This window comes from Mytilus californianus, unplaced genomic scaffold, assembly GCF_021869535.1.
Source record: "Mytilus californianus isolate M0D057914Y unplaced genomic scaffold, xbMytCali1.0.p SCAF_8, whole genome shotgun sequence".
In the NCBI taxonomy this organism is placed as follows: Eukaryota; Metazoa; Mollusca; class Bivalvia; order Mytilida; family Mytilidae; genus Mytilus; species Mytilus californianus.
The window spans coordinates 86,550,659-86,569,364 of NW_026262734.1; the positions used below are offsets into that span (position 1 = coordinate 86,550,659).

Consider the following 18,706-nt stretch of genomic DNA (forward strand, 5'->3'; position numbering starts at 1 on the left):
CAAGGCAACGTCACAGCTAAAAAAAATAATAGTATTAAAAATAAAACTTTCTTTTATCTCCACACTAATTGTAATTTAGAATCAAATTAAACATTTTACCCATGTTTAAATGCAACAATAAAGCAGTACAAAAGTAGATGATCAATTAACAAAGGGTAGGGCTCAAGAAGGGAAATTATCTATTCACCAGATGTCTGTCATCATGTCAGCTTATAAACAAATGTGAAATACAGCACACACAGTAACATTATGTTCCCCCCTTTTTCCCTCTCAAAAGAAAAACAAAACATATAGAAATGATTATAGGTCTATTAAATAAGAGCTAACAAAACAAATTTCAATTGTTCATATAATTAACCACTTAACTCCACTTAAACAACTCTAACAATCCGAGAAAACTTAACATTTTCTGAATATACTGATATTTGAATGGAAATAAGGCTGAATCAAAGGCCAATGTCCATATAATGCTGTTAGTGAAAAAATTGAGTAAAAATATCAACAGATGTTAATAATGAACTTGTTATTTTCAATCATAATTTCCACAAAGCTTTTTATGCTTTGACCTTTTAAAGCAAATGTTACATACATATAAAAATATACATGAACATGCAAATTTGTTTCCGTTTTTTCAATTTCAAATTACGTCAACATATTGCATTCTTCACGCCATTTTAGATAGCTCTCTTTGCGTTATTGATGCATCATCTCCTTGTACACAGCATTTATATTTCAAGCATGTATTTCCTAATGTGTTTTTAATAAATACAACTCACTTGGAAAAATGCTAAAAATATTATTCATAAAATGAAATTACATGTATTTCGCCAAATGCTTTATTTTTAACTTTTCAAATCCAGTTGTCATGTAATTATAATCATTACTCTCAAAATGTCTAGAAACCCTATTGATAAAAGGAAAGTTAAAAAAGATATATATTAGAAAAATTTAAGTAATTTGATTAGTAACAGAGGAGTGAAAAAAGATAAAATGATTATACTAAAAAAATTTGAGGAATCTTTTCAAGAATTAGTCACATGATCTCTGTAAAAACAGAAAATTAAGAACAAAATTTACAAAAGGACTTTCCATTCTCAATTTTATTTGGTAGAATTTTGACGTTTTCTGCAATATTCCCAAACATCATTTATACCAGCAGTATATTTTATAGTAAAATGTCATTAGAAATCGCATTTGACTTATCATGAGCATAATTTTACAGTACATATATGATCATATATAATTTTTTCTAAGATAACTATTTGTTAAATGTGGTACCTACATGTTTATTTTATGAGTTCATGATTCATTTTACAAAAATTTTGCATAAACTCATCAAAAATATAGTAGATTTTAATTGAAATGGGTCCATATAAAAAAATTCAAAGAGAACACAGAGTGTGTAAAGTTTGTAAAATTTTAGATGATGAGGAACATTTTTTCCTTCATTGCCAAATCAACAGTAATATTAGAAATCCCCTTATAAATGCAATTAAAACCCATTATCCTAATTTTAACCAGCTTGACTCAAACTCTAAACTTAAAAACTATTTTAGATCCCAATAAAGATATTTTGTCTAGTGTTGTAGGCTATATAAAGCAATCCATGGAATTGTGAAAATAAGGTCAACATTGGTCAATTATCTATATACTTATATATATATTATTAAAATTAACTTGACATGTTTAACACTTTTTTCATGTATTGTATGTTTCTTATCACTTGTGTATATTATGTCAGGGTTTTTACTTTTAGCAATAAAGATATTATACATATATTTCCCTTGTCATATTTTTATTCTTAGAACTCCGATAGTTTAAGTAAAATATTTCAAGCTGCAATGATATAATTCTGGAAACTTTTATATTTTGACCCAGAATAAAGCTATTATAAAGCTTATTATTCATTGCACTTATACACAATTAGAGTCAGTATCTATCAAAGGATGTAATGTCAAAAGCAATTTGCATTCTAAATTATAATTAAAAAAAAGAGCAATAAATCAGAAAATCAAAAAAATGTAATAACTGCCAGTTGTTGATAATTATATATTGGTTTTAATTATATCCAATTTTTTGTGCTAAACGCTCAATTGATCAGAAGTCAAATGTCCTAGAAAAAAATCTTTTTATCCCATTAAGCCACAAATTTGACGATTACTTTATACAATTACAGCTAGCTGACTAGGCTACCAAGATTAATGAAACCACACCAGATATTGCTTTATTACACAGTAGGGGTCCTTATTCATGCATCCTAGCAAATACAAAATACCAGTTTCTCATTTCCGCTGGATACATGCCCTCGTTCCCTTACGCAGCTGGACAGGTATGCAAATTTCAAAGCAGAATATTGACAGTAATTTGCAGAATGCTTGGATATTCATTATATGACAGAAAAAAAATAGCTGTGAAGTTGTCAATAACGAATACACAATTGAGTTATGAATTTTCATGCTTAATTTGCCACTTTAATCTCGTCCCATGTTGCAAAACCTTTTAACATTGCAGTTAACAAGTCGGAAACCATTAAAACTGAAAACTTGTTCCTTTTATGAACGTGCTCATAACAAAATCTTCCACATGAGAAGTTTTCTCTCATCAACATTACTTTGTGCCCAAGCCAGCAGCTAACTGGAATAATCCTTTTCCCCCTGGATAATTTTCAGGAAAATTATCTTTAACTCAATTGTTGCAAACTTAATTGGTAGTCCTAATGGAATTAGCCGGGGTAATGTAAGTCATGGCGAACAAGTCACAACACGGAATTGTCTTATGTTGATAATTAGGAAAAAATTTGATTTCTAAAATTGCAAAATAATAATAATTCAAAAAATAATAAAATTGTCTTATATTCTAATAATTTCACTTGTTCTTATGTAAAATTATTAAAATCTCATTTGCAAAGCACTGAATTTTAATAAAAACGAGAGAGGATAAATGTATTAGGAAATCCTAACAGACTTCTTCTTAGAAAATTGAGTAGAAAAATTGCGTTTCAATGTCCGAATTGATGGATTTCATTAAAATTTCAAGATTAAATCTTGTTTTTTCCATGTCGGGAAATAACAAAATAATTTTGTTTCAAAATCTCACAAAACTTCATTTCATTTCATTTTTAGAGTTTAAACCTTGTTAACTTCAACCGATCTTTAAAAATGTCATAAAAACAATTGGATTAAAGGACTAAATTTAAATACAAAATATATACTGACGTGTCCTCTAATTTGATCTATGCACAAACTGCAACTTAAGAATTCCGTACTATCATTCAAGATTATGCAATTACGCTGCAGTTGAAAAACCTCCAGTAAATAGAAACTGTCAAATCAATCGTACAACCAAATTGAATTTTCTCTATTTCACATGCAGAGTACCTCACAGATCTATTAATGATTATCCATGAAAATTGTTCAAAAGCCATCTTTTCACATCACCATGACAACGAGAAAAAGCCAGGAAATTGATCTTTTTAAAAACATCATCTCATTTAAACGAAAAGTCTGAAAGGTATCTCTGAAACTAAGGCAACATTAATTGACATTCAAATAGCATTGGTTTTTAATCAAATTCAAATAAAATTGGAATTTTCAAATTTCATTAATTCCTACAGCATACTATACATGCACAGAGAATTACTTTTTTTTCTGGAAATCAAACGCAAAATTCAGATGATTTTTGTTAAAGGGCTTGCCATGCTATAATGTAAGTGATAAGCTGAACACATACAAACACTTTTTCCTTATTTATGGATTTTTTAAAACAGGACTGATTATTACGCAAACTATCAATAAATATTGACCTATGTTATTGTATATGTCAAAAGATGTTTTTGTTATTTAGTCCATGACCTGCTATCTCATGGACATATATATACTCCATGTCCCATTTTATACATTATATAATTGTGGAGATAAAGCCTTTTTCACAGTGTTGTTGCAACATTTAGCAATTACAATGTACACATCTCCTTTAAATTGTATATATTAATTGATGGAAGCCACTGACCACAGCCACAGGAAGAACATTACACATCAGTGCCATAGCCACAAGAAGAACATTACACATTGGTATATGATTCTCTCTTTTTTTATTATTTCTTAAAGAATATTGAATATCCAAAACTTAAAATCCAGTAGCAAATATTTCAAGCATAAAATTAGATGTGAGAGAAAGCTTTAGCACATCAAGTGTCACTTTTCAAGTTAAATTTGAAATTTATCTCATTCAAAAAACTAAACAAAAATGGATAAAGCAAATATCTTGAAATATTGATGTAGTGCTTAATAAAAGTTTGTGGTTTTGGATAGAATGATTGATCAATTGATTATTGCTGTCAGTGCAAAAAGGCTAATATATCACAACAAGTCAACCCCTTACTTATTGCTAAGCAAAAGAGTTACCATTACTTAATTACCATTACAAAGTACAGATGAATTCTAAAAGCACAGAAAGTCTTTCAGCTCAAAAGGACAACTTATATTGAGCCAGGTTGAGAATACTGAAGCAAACCCCTAAAATATATGACTGCTAAGACTTACTTAGGTTTGTCTGTACCTTGTTTACCTTGCATTATCTAATGCAAAATCAATTGTTCCAAAAAATGCACATTTGAAAAATAGTTTTTTACAAAAACTTCAATTTTTCCGCACCACAATTGAAATGTAATAAAAATCAGTACAAATTCACCTTGTTAGGTATTCCTTTTCAATCTTTCCTGTTATAAATCAATACTTCAGCATGGTAAAAAAGTCAAAATACTTCAAACAATCTAAGCACCGGGCACAACAAGGGACTACCGACTCAAGTGACTAGCACAATATTTTTAATGAACTCCTCGACAACCCTTGATTTATCAATATGGTAACACTCGAAATGATCAAATCTTATGAAATTTTGTCACCTAAAAATTCATCAACTGTCACTATCTAAATATTACATATTTGTACAGCTCAGATATGGAATATGTCGTGTTTGTCCACGGCACTCATAGTACAATTGAATGGAGTGTTTTATTAGACTGCGGGTGGTATTTGGCAGTAATCAACGCTGAAGAGGCCCTCCATTGTTACTAGATCTTTATAGCTGATAATGGCAGACGATGAAGTATAAATTCTCCCAACGTACTCGTCTGAAGTGTTGGATACCCAGCAATGGATCTCCTGTCTCGGCCATTATAATTCTGTTGCTATAATAAACTGCAAAAAAATCTACTTCCATATTGTTGTCATGCAAATATTCTTTATTTAGTAACAGTTTTTTTTTTTTTTTAAATCCTTTGTAAATGTTCAAATCAACCTATTATATTTCCCCATTTCAGAAATATTGACTGTTGCTTAAAAATGAAAGAATGCAAAAAAATCTACTTTTAATTACTGTTGTCATGCAAATATTCTTTATTTAGTGACTATCATTTAATATTTTCAACAAGTAATAAGTGTATATAACTCAACCTAGCAAAACTAGAACGTAGTCAGAACAAAGTCTAGTAGGAACAAAGTCGGTCTGACACTTTAAAAATTAGACGATAAAATTAAATTTTGACACCTTTATGAAAAAAATATATGTCAACAATACTATTAATTCATTTTTCCCTTAGCCCTATACTGACATAATGTTTTTCATTCATGTCAGGCTTTGTCTAGAAATGTGGTTTCATGTTTTAATGTCAATGTATCTTATATAATATTTTAATACTGACAATAACTGTAGTGACCAAGCAAAATAAAAATAGAAAAGAAGGTATATATATAGATATAAGAAGATGTGGTATGAGTGCCAATGAGACAACCCTCCATCCAAGTCAAAATTTATAAAAGTAAACCATTATAGGTCAAAGTACGGTCTTCAACACGGAGCCTTGGCTCATATATATATATTTTGACTTCAGATTATTCTTATATAAATTTTCCCTCAGTCAAAAAAAGGAAAATCCTGAGTGCAACAACGGAAAATTCAATGAGTTTAGAAATTATCATGGTGACCCAAAGTTTTTCTGATCTTCAGTTCAGCAGTGGATACTGGATGTCCAGTGCCAGAAACATAAATAGGAAGCCAGAACGGGGACGCTGATGTGATGCCTGAAGAAGAATGTCACTCAGGGTGACATATGCACTCAAAAGCTACTCTTGTAACAGCTAAAGGAACCAGTGTAACAATTACAAAAGCTTTCTTTTGACCTTTGAAGCTATGAGGAATTCCTAGGTTCCAAAATGCAAAGCAAGATTTCTGCACCTACTCTTTACATTGTTGCATAAAAAAATACCAGCACTTCATACTGGTACTACAGAGTTTGCAGAATCTACCTATTTAATTAAGTGTTAACTTGTAATTGTCCTGACTTAATGCATGAAATATTTACTGCTGGTAATTAAGCAAAAACAATGAATTAACCATTTATAAATTAGGAGAAGAGGGTCTGTCATACACAGAGGGACATTTGGAGTGCTGTAAAACTTGGTTTAATATTATTTTTATTTCAATAACACATTGTTCTTCAGGTGACCTTGAACATTCACTGGCTATTTTTCGTCCATATGTTATTTTCACTTAACTACAGCCTTGAGAGCTTGCAATTTCAGGGAGGAAAAACAAAATTAGCTATATGAAAAATTTCATCCAAATCAGACAGTAAATAACATGGTCTACATTTTTACAGTTGTTGTGATGTTGTGAATAATTAATAAAACGAAGGGGAAACATGGGCAGAAGTATGCATATTTTATAATATCGCTAAAAAAATTTACTGTATTTAAATCCAAAACTCAATTACCCTTTAAATACAAAAAAAAATGAAGTTAGTTGTTATAACACAATCGTCAAATTACACTCATAAATCTATCTTATTTTGTTTTTGTAAAAAGGCATTTTCAAACTTGTGTTATGTTTTTGTTGATTCAAATATAAATATGTTAGATATATGACTAAACAAAATTTACAAATGAAGTTTTCCAAAAAAGTGTCTACAATTTTTCACAGAAAAGGTGAAACACACAATAAATTTTACAATTTGTCAAAATATTTGGTTAACAATTACCTTTTAAAGATATATATCATCCATTACCTTCAGTCATAAATCCTTTTAAAATTGAAAATTTCACAGTTATACTTCAAAATATTGGCAAAAACTAAAAATCCTTTCAATGAACTGTAAAATAACACAGTGGCAATGATAAACACTTCACAGCATTAATATGCATTACGTAATCAGTGAGTTCACAGGCAGGGTCATGTTTTATCAAGAGAATATCTCAGCTCTGTTTATGACACCTACTGTTAGCATCAGTGAGGAAGATCACTAACTATTATCATTATGTACTTACACAGTCTAAAGATAAACATTTCAATGTTTTTCATACCTTGAGAATCAACTTCATTATAAATGTCATTAGCTTAACATTTTCTAAATTACCAATTACACCTGCAAATTGACCTTTCCTATTGGAAAAACTTGGATTGGAAGTAATGAAAAGAAAAAAACATTACATTACCCTTGTATTAGTTAACTGCAGCAAACTGGATAGTCAAAACAAAGTAATTTGATTAATTTAATGTAGAAAGTATTTGTTGCTTGAAAATACCTTTTAGCACCCCTCAAACAATTGTTGAAAATGCCAGTAAAGTCACTTTTCCTTTACTCGTATCTTATTATTTGAAAAAAGGCACGATTAAACCCTCCTTACATATCTGGTTATTAATAAGGGAATTACTGTGATTAATACATTTATATATATTCAAACAATGCCACATAATTAAGGGGTCTAACTTTTAAAGGAGAGAAACAGCACAGAAGGAAAATAGTTTTGGCAATGTCATGTATACAAAATTAATTACACCTGTATAAAACTAGGTCCTACATTATTGTAAACTCCGTCTAAAAATAGTTTTAATTTTGGTAATAACTTAGTTTGCATGTATCATTAATTCGACCAAAAAACATTATGTCTTTTTCACTCAATTGCACAAAGTTCCTACCTCAGATCTAGTTTATTTAAGCTTTAAACCTTTTCCAAAGCGAGATTTTAACTTTGGGGTATATCCTTGCATTAGAAAATTGTTAAGAATATTCTACAAAGGGACTTTTAAAAAATTGACAGATGATATTATTTTGCCCCATTAAATTTACAGGAATTATGCATTATCACAAGGTTATGATGCACCAATCACATGAAAAAACCCACATCTCCTCAAAGTCTATTAAGTGTATTGTCATCTATACCCACTCTTGCAGATGATATACACCATAAATGATGGTGTAATTAAAGTGTTATGTTCATATTATTGGGGTCAGATATATTACACAATCTCCATTTTTACAAAATAAACTGACCTTTTACTTTGAAGTCTCCATTTTTACAAAAATAAACAGACCTTTTAATTAGAAGTAACAAACACTTGCACTCACATTAAATTATTCCATCAGAGTTACTCCATAAATAAATATTCCTTTTTTTCTTACAATCATAAATTGAATTGACACAAAACAAAAACTTACAGACCACAAACTTTCTATATATCTGGACGTAAATATATGAACAAGATATTAATAAATTCCTCTGTCAAACTTTATCAAACATTTTTCCACTCGAGACTATTTGATAGTAGTCTTTTTATTGTACAAAGTTTGGCCACTACAAGTTTTCTATAGGAACTTGTCACCGTAGGACTTAGTGTGCCTGTAATGAAATTTATCTGTATCTAAAACACGGCACTTGAGCTCAGGTATTTTATCACCTTTCAGCTGATACCAGGGTATAATTTTCCAATGATGATAGGTATTTATCAACCCTGCGTTACCGGGAGTGAGCCTTGAAAGCAATTTGGACAGGACGTTACGATGTCCCTGCGTTTACACAAGGATTTCGTTGTCATCCACAGAAGAAAGCCCGTTGAAAAAACAAGGAATTAACATGTCTTTTGCATTGGGCATTCAACACCCGCTGTCTCTATTGACAATCATAACAGCCACCTAGCTCTCCGAACCCTGTTTCGGAATGTCGAATGATATTGTATGCGTCGCATAATCTAAGCCGATTAACAGATCTTGTTAAAGACAATTGATGAAAAATTTGTACTGCAGGTGTCAACTAAAGACATTGATTGCATAGCAGCAGTGGAATTAGAAGATTATAGTATTAATACACAGCTATCTTTGTACATCTTTATTTAAAAAAATAAGTGAATTGCTGGTTGCACAGTCACCTGGGTATGACAAAGATATTACTCAGCATATTATACAACAGCTCAATTTTCCCGCTGAACATAATTAAATCCTTTTGAAGGGCAGAGTATAACCCAAACTTTAACCCTTTTTGAGATTGAATGAATGGGAGGTTCGGTAAAATCTGGTCTCACTGCTGTCTCAATGTTACTACAGCACATCTCATTTCATTCATGCAAGAGTCATACATGTGAAAACATTGATAAAGAAATTGCTAATATATCCAACTGTTGTTTGAATCAATCTTCCCCATGAAATCAAGCACATATATTCAACATTAATGAAATTTCAAGACAAAGAACAGCAATGGAATAACTATTCCCATAGACGAAGAACAGCAATGGAATAACTATTCCCATAGACGAAGAACAGCAATGGAATAACTATTCCCATAGACAAAGAACAGCAATGGAATAACTATTCCCATAGACGAAGAACAGCAATGGAATAACTATTCCCATAGATGAAGAACAGCAATGGAATAACTATTCCCATAGACGAAGAACAGCAATGGAATAATTATTCCCATGCTTTGGGTTTGTGTTTGCATGTAGATTTTTGTGTCATTAACTAATGCATCATGACAATTTCTTATCCATTTCCTATATCTAAATACTGATGCTCATGGAAATTCTATTACAGCAAAATTTTCTCATTCTACCTTTAAATGATTATGTAAACAAATATTTCTTCATATGTTCCATTTTTGTTTTAAATCAGCAACTTACACAAAGTTAACACAAAAACACAGTAACCTTGACCTTGGTGTGTTATCCAATGATACTTTGATTTGTTGACAAAGAACTTCTGTCAGACATTATCAACATGTATCATTAGCCAATCATCACTGATTAAAATGTTTATCATAATTTACACAATTATCTCCCCTGTCTACTGATAACTGACTGATAAGTCTGTAATCCTGTAGATAATGCTGTATACTTTTGATATGAAGAACATGTTAGTGATGAGCAAAAATGTGCAAAAACCACATGTCATCATGAATGTTCTAAAATCAGATTCCAAGTTTCATAATTTTAGACCTCGTGGCATTGAACTTCAGTATACCTATTGATATCAAGACTCATCAGTTGGGTCCAATTCAAAACAGATGAAATGCCAAAAATTAATAAATTGAAAACCATAAATTTGCCCATTTGAATTATGCCATTATGTGTTACCAAATTTAGCCTTGGGGTAAAAACCTCAGGACTTTGAATAATTTCAACATTTTATTAACAGTAATAACAGATTACATCAATAATATTTCTTATCAGCACTACCTGTTTTTAACTTCTCAATTACTCACATGGCAAGTGATACCCTTGTGGATGAAAAGCCTACCAGATGCTAACAAACAGTCACAAAATAAATTAATTATTTAGGGAAAAAAAAAGAATAATTTAATCATGAAAATATCAATACCCAGAAAACATCTGATAAATCTATTATTTATAAAGTGTAACTTGTGACCCAGAGACACAAATTTTGAACTCTTTTACAAGTTGGTAAAGAAGCCGACTGTTTTCACAGTTTCCCCAGTGCTATTTTCAAAAGGCTGTAAATTAACATACCTAGTTCATAAAAATCACTTATTCTTTGTTCAAGCTTACAAAACAAATTGCATTAAAAAGACCATTTTTTCTATTTGTGACATACTCTCAGCACCAGCTGCAAGGATTTTACATAGCCAGAAAATCAATTACATGTTTCTTATAACTTGTAACAGTGTGACAGATTGCCTCTCGCTCGCACATTAAAACTCGTTTACAAGTGGCTTAATCAAAATGTAACAATAATAAATAACTCTAAACAAATAGCTTTTTCATTGCTTGGATTATTAAATTATACAGTGTATCAACTTTTGTCACAAGGAACTTATTTCTATGAATGTATAAGGGTTGAAAATTATAAGTTGAATTTCTACCAAGCTAAGTTTAAATTTCCAGAAAATGTTAAAGATACCCCCAGAGACACAACTACTCCATGAGTGATACTCTTGGTGAGACTCAATTATTGAGTCAAAATTAAGAAAATTGTACTAAACATGCAAATTTTAGACCATGATGGGGATAACCCAGACTAAACCTACTTCACCTTGGATCAAACATTGTTTTTTTGGTCTTTTGCTTTACAAAGACTTTTTAGTATTCTTCCTGGTTAATTGTTTCAAAATAAAATTTGCAGACCACTCTACTAGGCAGGAGGTAGAAAAATCATTGTTTGTCTGAGTTTGATGCTCAGAAGGAGTCACAGTCTCATCTCTTCATAATACTTCTTGCAACATTCCAGCCTTCAAACTTCTCAATCAATTGTTTATAAACAAACAATTCTATCACTGACAGGTGCCAAATCATCACCAATATGAAAACCATTATAGTTTTGGCCTGTCTACCTACATTTTTGTAATGATTACACATCTCATAAACAAAACATTCATCCAGACAGGCTTTATTGCCAATTAATCTGCAGAGAAATGCACAAAAATGCAAAAAGATACTTCTAACATACCCAAGGTGCTCCTGATTGTTTTGAATGGATATCCCAGATGCATGATGGGAACTATTACATTGGAAGGTGTTGAAAATTAATCTAAATAAACTCAAGTGATCTCTTTTGTTTAAAAATATAACAATTACCTAAATTGAAGTGACTAACAAATTTACACATGAAAAGTTGATAATTTGTATAAAATGGTAATAAACAGGAAAATTCACAGCTTCTGATGTGAGAATTAATATGATATTATGATGAACAGTTTGGCAATCAGGGTAATAATTCGTAGTTCATATAAGTTCTTTTATTAACACTGGACATATTTGTTACATGTATATGAAGAAAAGTGGAGGTTATTGGCAGGTATTTGATTGTTTCTGTTAAATTTGTTTAAAGATATAATAAGGGACAATTAAGAGCCGGACGTTGGAAGATTGCCCTCAAGTATATGCCTCTTTGTTTTGTCTTTGGGTTGCTGTCTTATATTGATAATTAAACCCCACATCTCCTTATATTTATGATATTTTGTTCAAAGGGTAATTTAAGAATAAAATCCTTTAATGAAACAATTTTTTAAAGCTACCAATATTTGGATGGTTGATTTAGTCATTTCAAAGCACCTTTCATCCAAATGCCAAACTATGGGCTACCAACTTCTGCCCACTCAAATTTAACCTCAGACTTTGTTAAATTACAGATTGTGAATACAAATGCTAAACTAAAAAACAAAAAAACACCGAACTGATCCACTGAAAAAAATCACTACAAAAAAATAGGCTCTGAGCAGTGTAAGCTGCGATTTGTACATTTCACATTAGCAGTGTCTCTCCATTCCATACTCTCAGATACTAAAGTATTAATTAATTCACTCAAAGCTGGAAGGATTAGTGAACAAGTAGAAAAACTGACAGGGGGGATTAATGCCCTACAATTTATCAACTTCTCAAATCTGATTAAATTCTCCAAGGGTTTTAACAAGGATCAACTTTGGTATTATGTCCTTTATAAAATTCCCATATCCTCTATACCGCTGGGTTTATACTTGTGTATTGAATTTGTAGTGACTGATTTTGCCGTCATCTTGAAACCCAGCAAAAACCTTGTCCTGAACACATCCCGGATTAGCAAGAGATCTCGGTTTTTTATTGTGACTAAGCCAGAATAGCTGTGTATCTGTAACAGTCTCCCTGGACACTACTATATCTGGATTAAGACTGCTTACATAAATGAAATTGAGGAATAAGCATTTTAATCCCAGAAAGCCTCTCTATCCTTAAATTAAACTTATTGACAAACATCAAGACCTGAATTTTCATTTCATGACAAATTCCCTAGTAACCTAGCACTTAAATATGACACTACCTACTCGAATCATAAAATAAATGTACTATTATTATATTTTAAAACAATATGTCTTTCTTTAATAAAAGTGACTATGGCATATTTAAATATCCTAAAGTTGTCCTATCAGCTTCCTTCAAACAAGGAAACACTTAATTCTGGGGAAACTTCATCAGCTTATTTTATACCCACTTGTGATTCCTAATTAATAATTCTGTCTTTAATACTTGTACTATAGGTAGTTTAGTCTAAATACTTGTACAATATAGGTACATTGTCAGAAAATATAAATTTTCTCTGTACAAGCATTAGAAACTGTAGGAATAAAGGCAAGACTAGCCTAGTTTTCTCCTCTTTCATAACAAGTACAAATAATTTCTTCTTTTCTGCCCATATATTTATATATATAAATATATTCTTCTTTTCTTCAATTTCACATTGACACTTTAATGTTAAATTCTTAATACCAAATCTGATATTTTAGCTTAAACACAGACCGCAATCAGAGGACCCCAAGTCATTTTAATATCTATGAAACTTTTCAAAGGATATCCAGAAGTATTTTATACAAAAAACAAACATATATTTGTATATAGGTTCCTGTTATTGTACAATAGTTGGCCGATTGCAGGATACAATATACATGTCTTTTTTACATCTATGGAAAATACTATTTATAAATAGAAAAATCTTAACTCATTTTCTTTATAATAGCATAAAATAACTAATTTGTATCTTGTGTTTCACAATTTTACCCTAATTTTTTGCTTTTTATTTAAAAAAAAAACCCTTTTTGATAAGATGTGTAAAAGTCAAGTTTCAGATTAATTTTATGAAATCTATTATGGACCCATGTCCAAAAACCTAAAGAAAATAAAAAAGTTCCAAAATAACAGCAATAATTGGACGCCGATATATTAATATTAGAACGCATTGCCTTATCAGCACTTTTGGATCAAACCTTCAAAATTACGACAAAATTGTCTTTTAATAAGAATACACACATTTCATTTCCGACAAAATTGTCTTTTAATAAGAATACACACATTTCATTTCTTGTTAACTATTAATACATATACATGTAATTATTTCAGCTTCTACAAGCAGTATCTCAAGCGTGAATGTTTGATATTCAAGCTGGATATTCTACTTACTGACAGACCAAATTACCTCACAATACCTGTTACAATCTTCACTCAAATAACATTCAAAATATTCAGGAAATTGGTATGCACGTTTAGAAAGTAGAATTATGGATCCGACATGCAATTACTTAGTGAATAGCAAATGCAAACTAACATAATGGCTCTGCATTGAATTTATTAATTAGCATGACAGCTGTCAACGGCTTCGTACAAATTATTTAGCATAAAATAGCAGGATATTACACACACATCAATACCCTTGAAAAGAAACACAAGGTATTAGCCCGACGGCATATCCTTCTTACCTTTAGCTCAGGTTTTACAAATTCAACTTCTCCTTTTAAAGGCTGATCATCCATAAAGAATCACAAATGTCAGAAATCGTTCAAAAGTTTTTTCTGATTTCACCTGAATCGGCCATAATGCTTCCCGTAATGAATGTGAATAAAATGATCTGTTATTTTATCGATCGGCTACATACCGAGCCAAGAGATTTCCAGTTGAATGACTTAAACATCATTTTACACGATATCTATTTTATTTCTCTGAGTATCTATCCTAGTCATCTTCATTATAGCCATAATCACAATTTTATAAAGCTATCGTGCGGGGAATTGAATGTGAAACAAATTATCACGTACAGAGAAGTGTAGGATCTCAGATACATTATCACTGATTATTCTCCACAGAGATCATCAGTCCTTTGCCAAATCATGTTAGGTTCGGCTGATATTTTTATCAAAGCAAATTGATATATAATAAGGCCTTATTGACTTGGATGTGAATTTATCTTTATATCACCAATCGGCAGTTTAATGAATCATTTTATCACTTCATAAGTGTCAAAGAACAAGTGTATAAGCAGTTATCTCCCCTGAAATATTTCATTTATCTATAAGTATACCAGGTTTTAGTGATTTGTATACACCTGTTCAACATAAATTTCACATTAAAATCAAGATTACAATAATTTTAACAATTTATCATATTCCTTAGGCATCTTCCAGCCTTTTATTTTTTTTTGTCCCTTATATCTTTTACTTACTTTTTTTGTTATGAATAAAAATGAAACGAGGCATAAACATCAACCTGACAACAAACCAATGACACAAATAATAAAAAGACATCTAGAGGGCAAAATGCTATCTTTAATAAAATGCTTCGCTGGGCGCAGCTTGATACGACCGCAGAGGTCGAACCCTGAACAGTTGGGGCAAGTATGGACACAACATTCAAACTTGATACAGCTCTGAATTTGGATTGTGATTAAATATTTGACACAGCATAGGTTTCTGACACAGAAAGAATGTTGTCTAAGAACTTCAATTTTTTTAATTTACCTATTATGGTCCAATGTCCAAAATCAAAATACATGGTTAGATTCAGCATATCAAAGAACCCCATATATTCAATTTTTGTTGAAATCAAACAAAGTTTAATTTTGGACCCCAACTTGGACAAACTTGAAAACTGGTCCCATAATCAAAAATCTAAACACATGGTTAGATTCAGCATATCAAAGTACCCCAAGAATTCAATTTTTGTTAAAATCAAACTAAGTTTAATTTTGGACCCTTTGGACCTTAATGTAGACCAATTTAAAAAACGGGACCCAAAATTAAAAATCTAAAAACACGGTTAGATTTGGCATATCAAAGAACCCCAATAATTCAATTTTAGATGAAATCAAACAAAGTTTAATTTTGGACCCTTTTGACCTCAATATGAACCAATTTGATAGCAGGCCCACAAAATAAAAAATCTAAATACATGGTAAGATTCAGCATATCAAAGAACCCCATATATTCAATTTTTGTTGAAATCAAACAAAGTTTAATTTTGGACCCCAATTTGGACCAACTTGAAAACTGGACCAAAAATCTAAAATCTAAATACATGTTTAGATTCAGCATATCAAAGAACCCCATATATTCAATTTTTGTTGAAATCAAACAAAGTTTAATTTTGGACCCCAACTTGGACCAACTTGAAAACTGGTCCCATAATCAAAAATCTAAACACATGTTTAGATTCAGCATATCAAAGAACCCCAGAAATTCAATTTTTGTTAAAATCAAACTAAGTTTAATTTTGGACCCTTTGGACCTTAATGTAGACCAATTTAAAAAACAGGACCCAAAATTTAAAATCTACCCAAGAGAAAATAAATCTGGAATCCCACTGAAATCCCAGCTGGAATTTTGATGGGATTCCAAGTGGGATCCCACCTAATTCCACCGGGATAAAATTTCGGGAATCCCGCCAAAAGTCCGGGAATTCCGATGTAAATCCCGGTTGAAATATACTGGGATCCCACTGGGATATTGTGGGATTTTGATTGGAATATACTAGGATTCTGATTGGGATCCCGCTCTTTTAGCGGGAATCCCGAAATTTTATCCCAGTGGAAATATACTGGGATTCCAGTATATTTCCACTGGGATTTACATCGGGAATCCCGGACTTTTGGCGGGATTCCCGAAATTTTATCCCAGTGGAAATATACTGGGATCCCAGTATATTTCCACTGGGATAAAATTTCGGGATTCCCGCTAAAAGAGCGGGATTCCCGAAATGCTACGATTTTGCATTTTCTGAGGGAATATACACATTTATTACTCATTATAAGGTAGATGAATATTGCCCTTGTTGTATCAAATCTGTCATGTATATATAAACATTGCGGCATGAATTACATTGTATTGGCCATGTTTAATATCTTATTTCAATGGCTGTCAAGTTCCCATTCAAAAAAAATGTACTTGTATTTAATGTCAGATCCTTAAACTTCCATCAAAATTATAGATACTAGTACTACTAGCAAACTTGTTTGCCATTTTTAATGGCTGCTTATATTGTTAAATTACCTATTAATTAAATATGGTACTCACCCCACCCCTCCTCCCCATGTTCACTAACACCTTCAAGCATTTCATTGTCTTAATTGTATTTAGATACGCAGTTTTCACCATGGCTTAATGATGCTCGCTGTTCAGTTTCAAATATTATAATATTAAAAATGTGTGTCAGATATAAAGGATACATGTGAAGTTCTCCTCCTTTCTGTAATTAAATTTGCTGTCTCTGTACTTCCAACTAGTATTGCTGAGTAAAGGTAACTGGAATCTGCATGCAATCCGTTTACTTTCAAAATTGGCAGCTCCATTTAATCATTTAATCCCCTAAAAGTATCAAAAAAATCCACAAAGAATCAATTGTTCTAGACATTTTGAAGCAATAAATTCAATAGAAATATTATTGCATGTTTATACAGTATACATTGGAAGCCAGTTGGAATCAAATTAATTACCCTCCCTCTTTTTTTATCCCCTGAAGATAAAAAACTAGCGACTTATTATTTTCACCAAATAACCATTCACACAATTCAATTAAATTTTTACATATCTACCAGTTATGCCTGTTATGTGACAACAAGATTATTCAATGTTGTTAAAAATAAATATATTTTTCAGTTTATGCAGGAACATATATATATTAGATATATCTGCATGTTCCCAGGTTTATGCTTTCAGATTTTCTGATGTTGATTTGCTAAAAAAAAAACCATAAAAAAATCATAGTTCCTCAATAAATTATATTTTATAATCTCATTATATACACATGTTAAATTAAATTTTAAATGCACTTATCTGAAAACATCTTCACCATCACATGGAATCTTCTATTTTGCTACAGCGTAATCACATTTTGATGACGTTTTTATTGAGTACTCTAACGTCGAGGTGACAATCTCGCCCCATATTATATCGGCCAGAAGTTGATCCGTCCCCGTAACGGTATTATAAAAATAAATCAAGGGTGTCGTATAAAAGTATTTATTACTGGCCAGTTTTTAAAAATAAGAAAAAAAAACCTTTAATTTAATCGGCACAGGGTGCATGCGGATGAACTAGTGGCCGCATTATCTAGGACGGTATTTTCTAGGGTCGGACTGTTCAGTACAATTACTAAAAACCACGTGGTCATGACTTGTTTACATAAGTTGAGAACCAAGGTTTTACGATGTCGATCGTTGGCCTATCATTGATCTGATAATTTTTCTATGTTATTTAAATGCCGGACAACAGGTAGAAAATCAGAAACGATCCAGCTTGTCTGGCAAAACAGCCGTTGGCGTTTCTCGGGCGCCCTTTCGTTTTTATCGCGAAAATCTCGGCATTTTTCTGACTTTGAAATACTGTCAAACTAAAATTTGTAATTCTTCCATCAACAGAAGTTCAGCTAGCTGTGTAAACTGTCAAATTAAGTGACCCATTAAGTGCAGGGCTTCACCTGACAGCTTTGGTGTCAAACACATTGTTAATTAACACAAATAACCTTTGCTTTATGTCATAAATAATTTGTGTATTTCAAAAATGTTTCAGTTACTTCCCCTTTTTTATCACCTTTTCACAATATATTCCTTAAATTTATTGGTTTTTTTTCTAAAAAAAAAAAATAAAACAAATTGAATGCAAATGCATATCAGAATATTACTTTTAAT

General features: G+C 31.2%; 1 protein-coding gene across 3 annotated transcripts in view; it reads right to left on the reverse strand.

Annotated features, from left to right (window-relative positions):
* The window catches only part of LOC127710511 (autism susceptibility gene 2 protein-like), a 148,140-nt gene that overhangs the window by 62,294 nt on the left and 67,140 nt on the right, over positions 1-18,706 (reverse strand). The window contains exon 1 of one of the 3 annotated variants that reach the window (XM_052216436.1): positions 14,508-16,350. The exons of the other annotated variants lie outside the window; for them this stretch is intronic. Within the exon in view, the coding sequence (XP_052072396.1) occupies positions 14,508-14,561 (54 nt within the window). The 5' untranslated portion in view covers positions 14,562-16,350. Of the gene's footprint in view, positions 1-14,507; positions 16,351-18,706 lie in introns of those variants that run through there. 3 annotated transcript variants of the gene reach the window in all.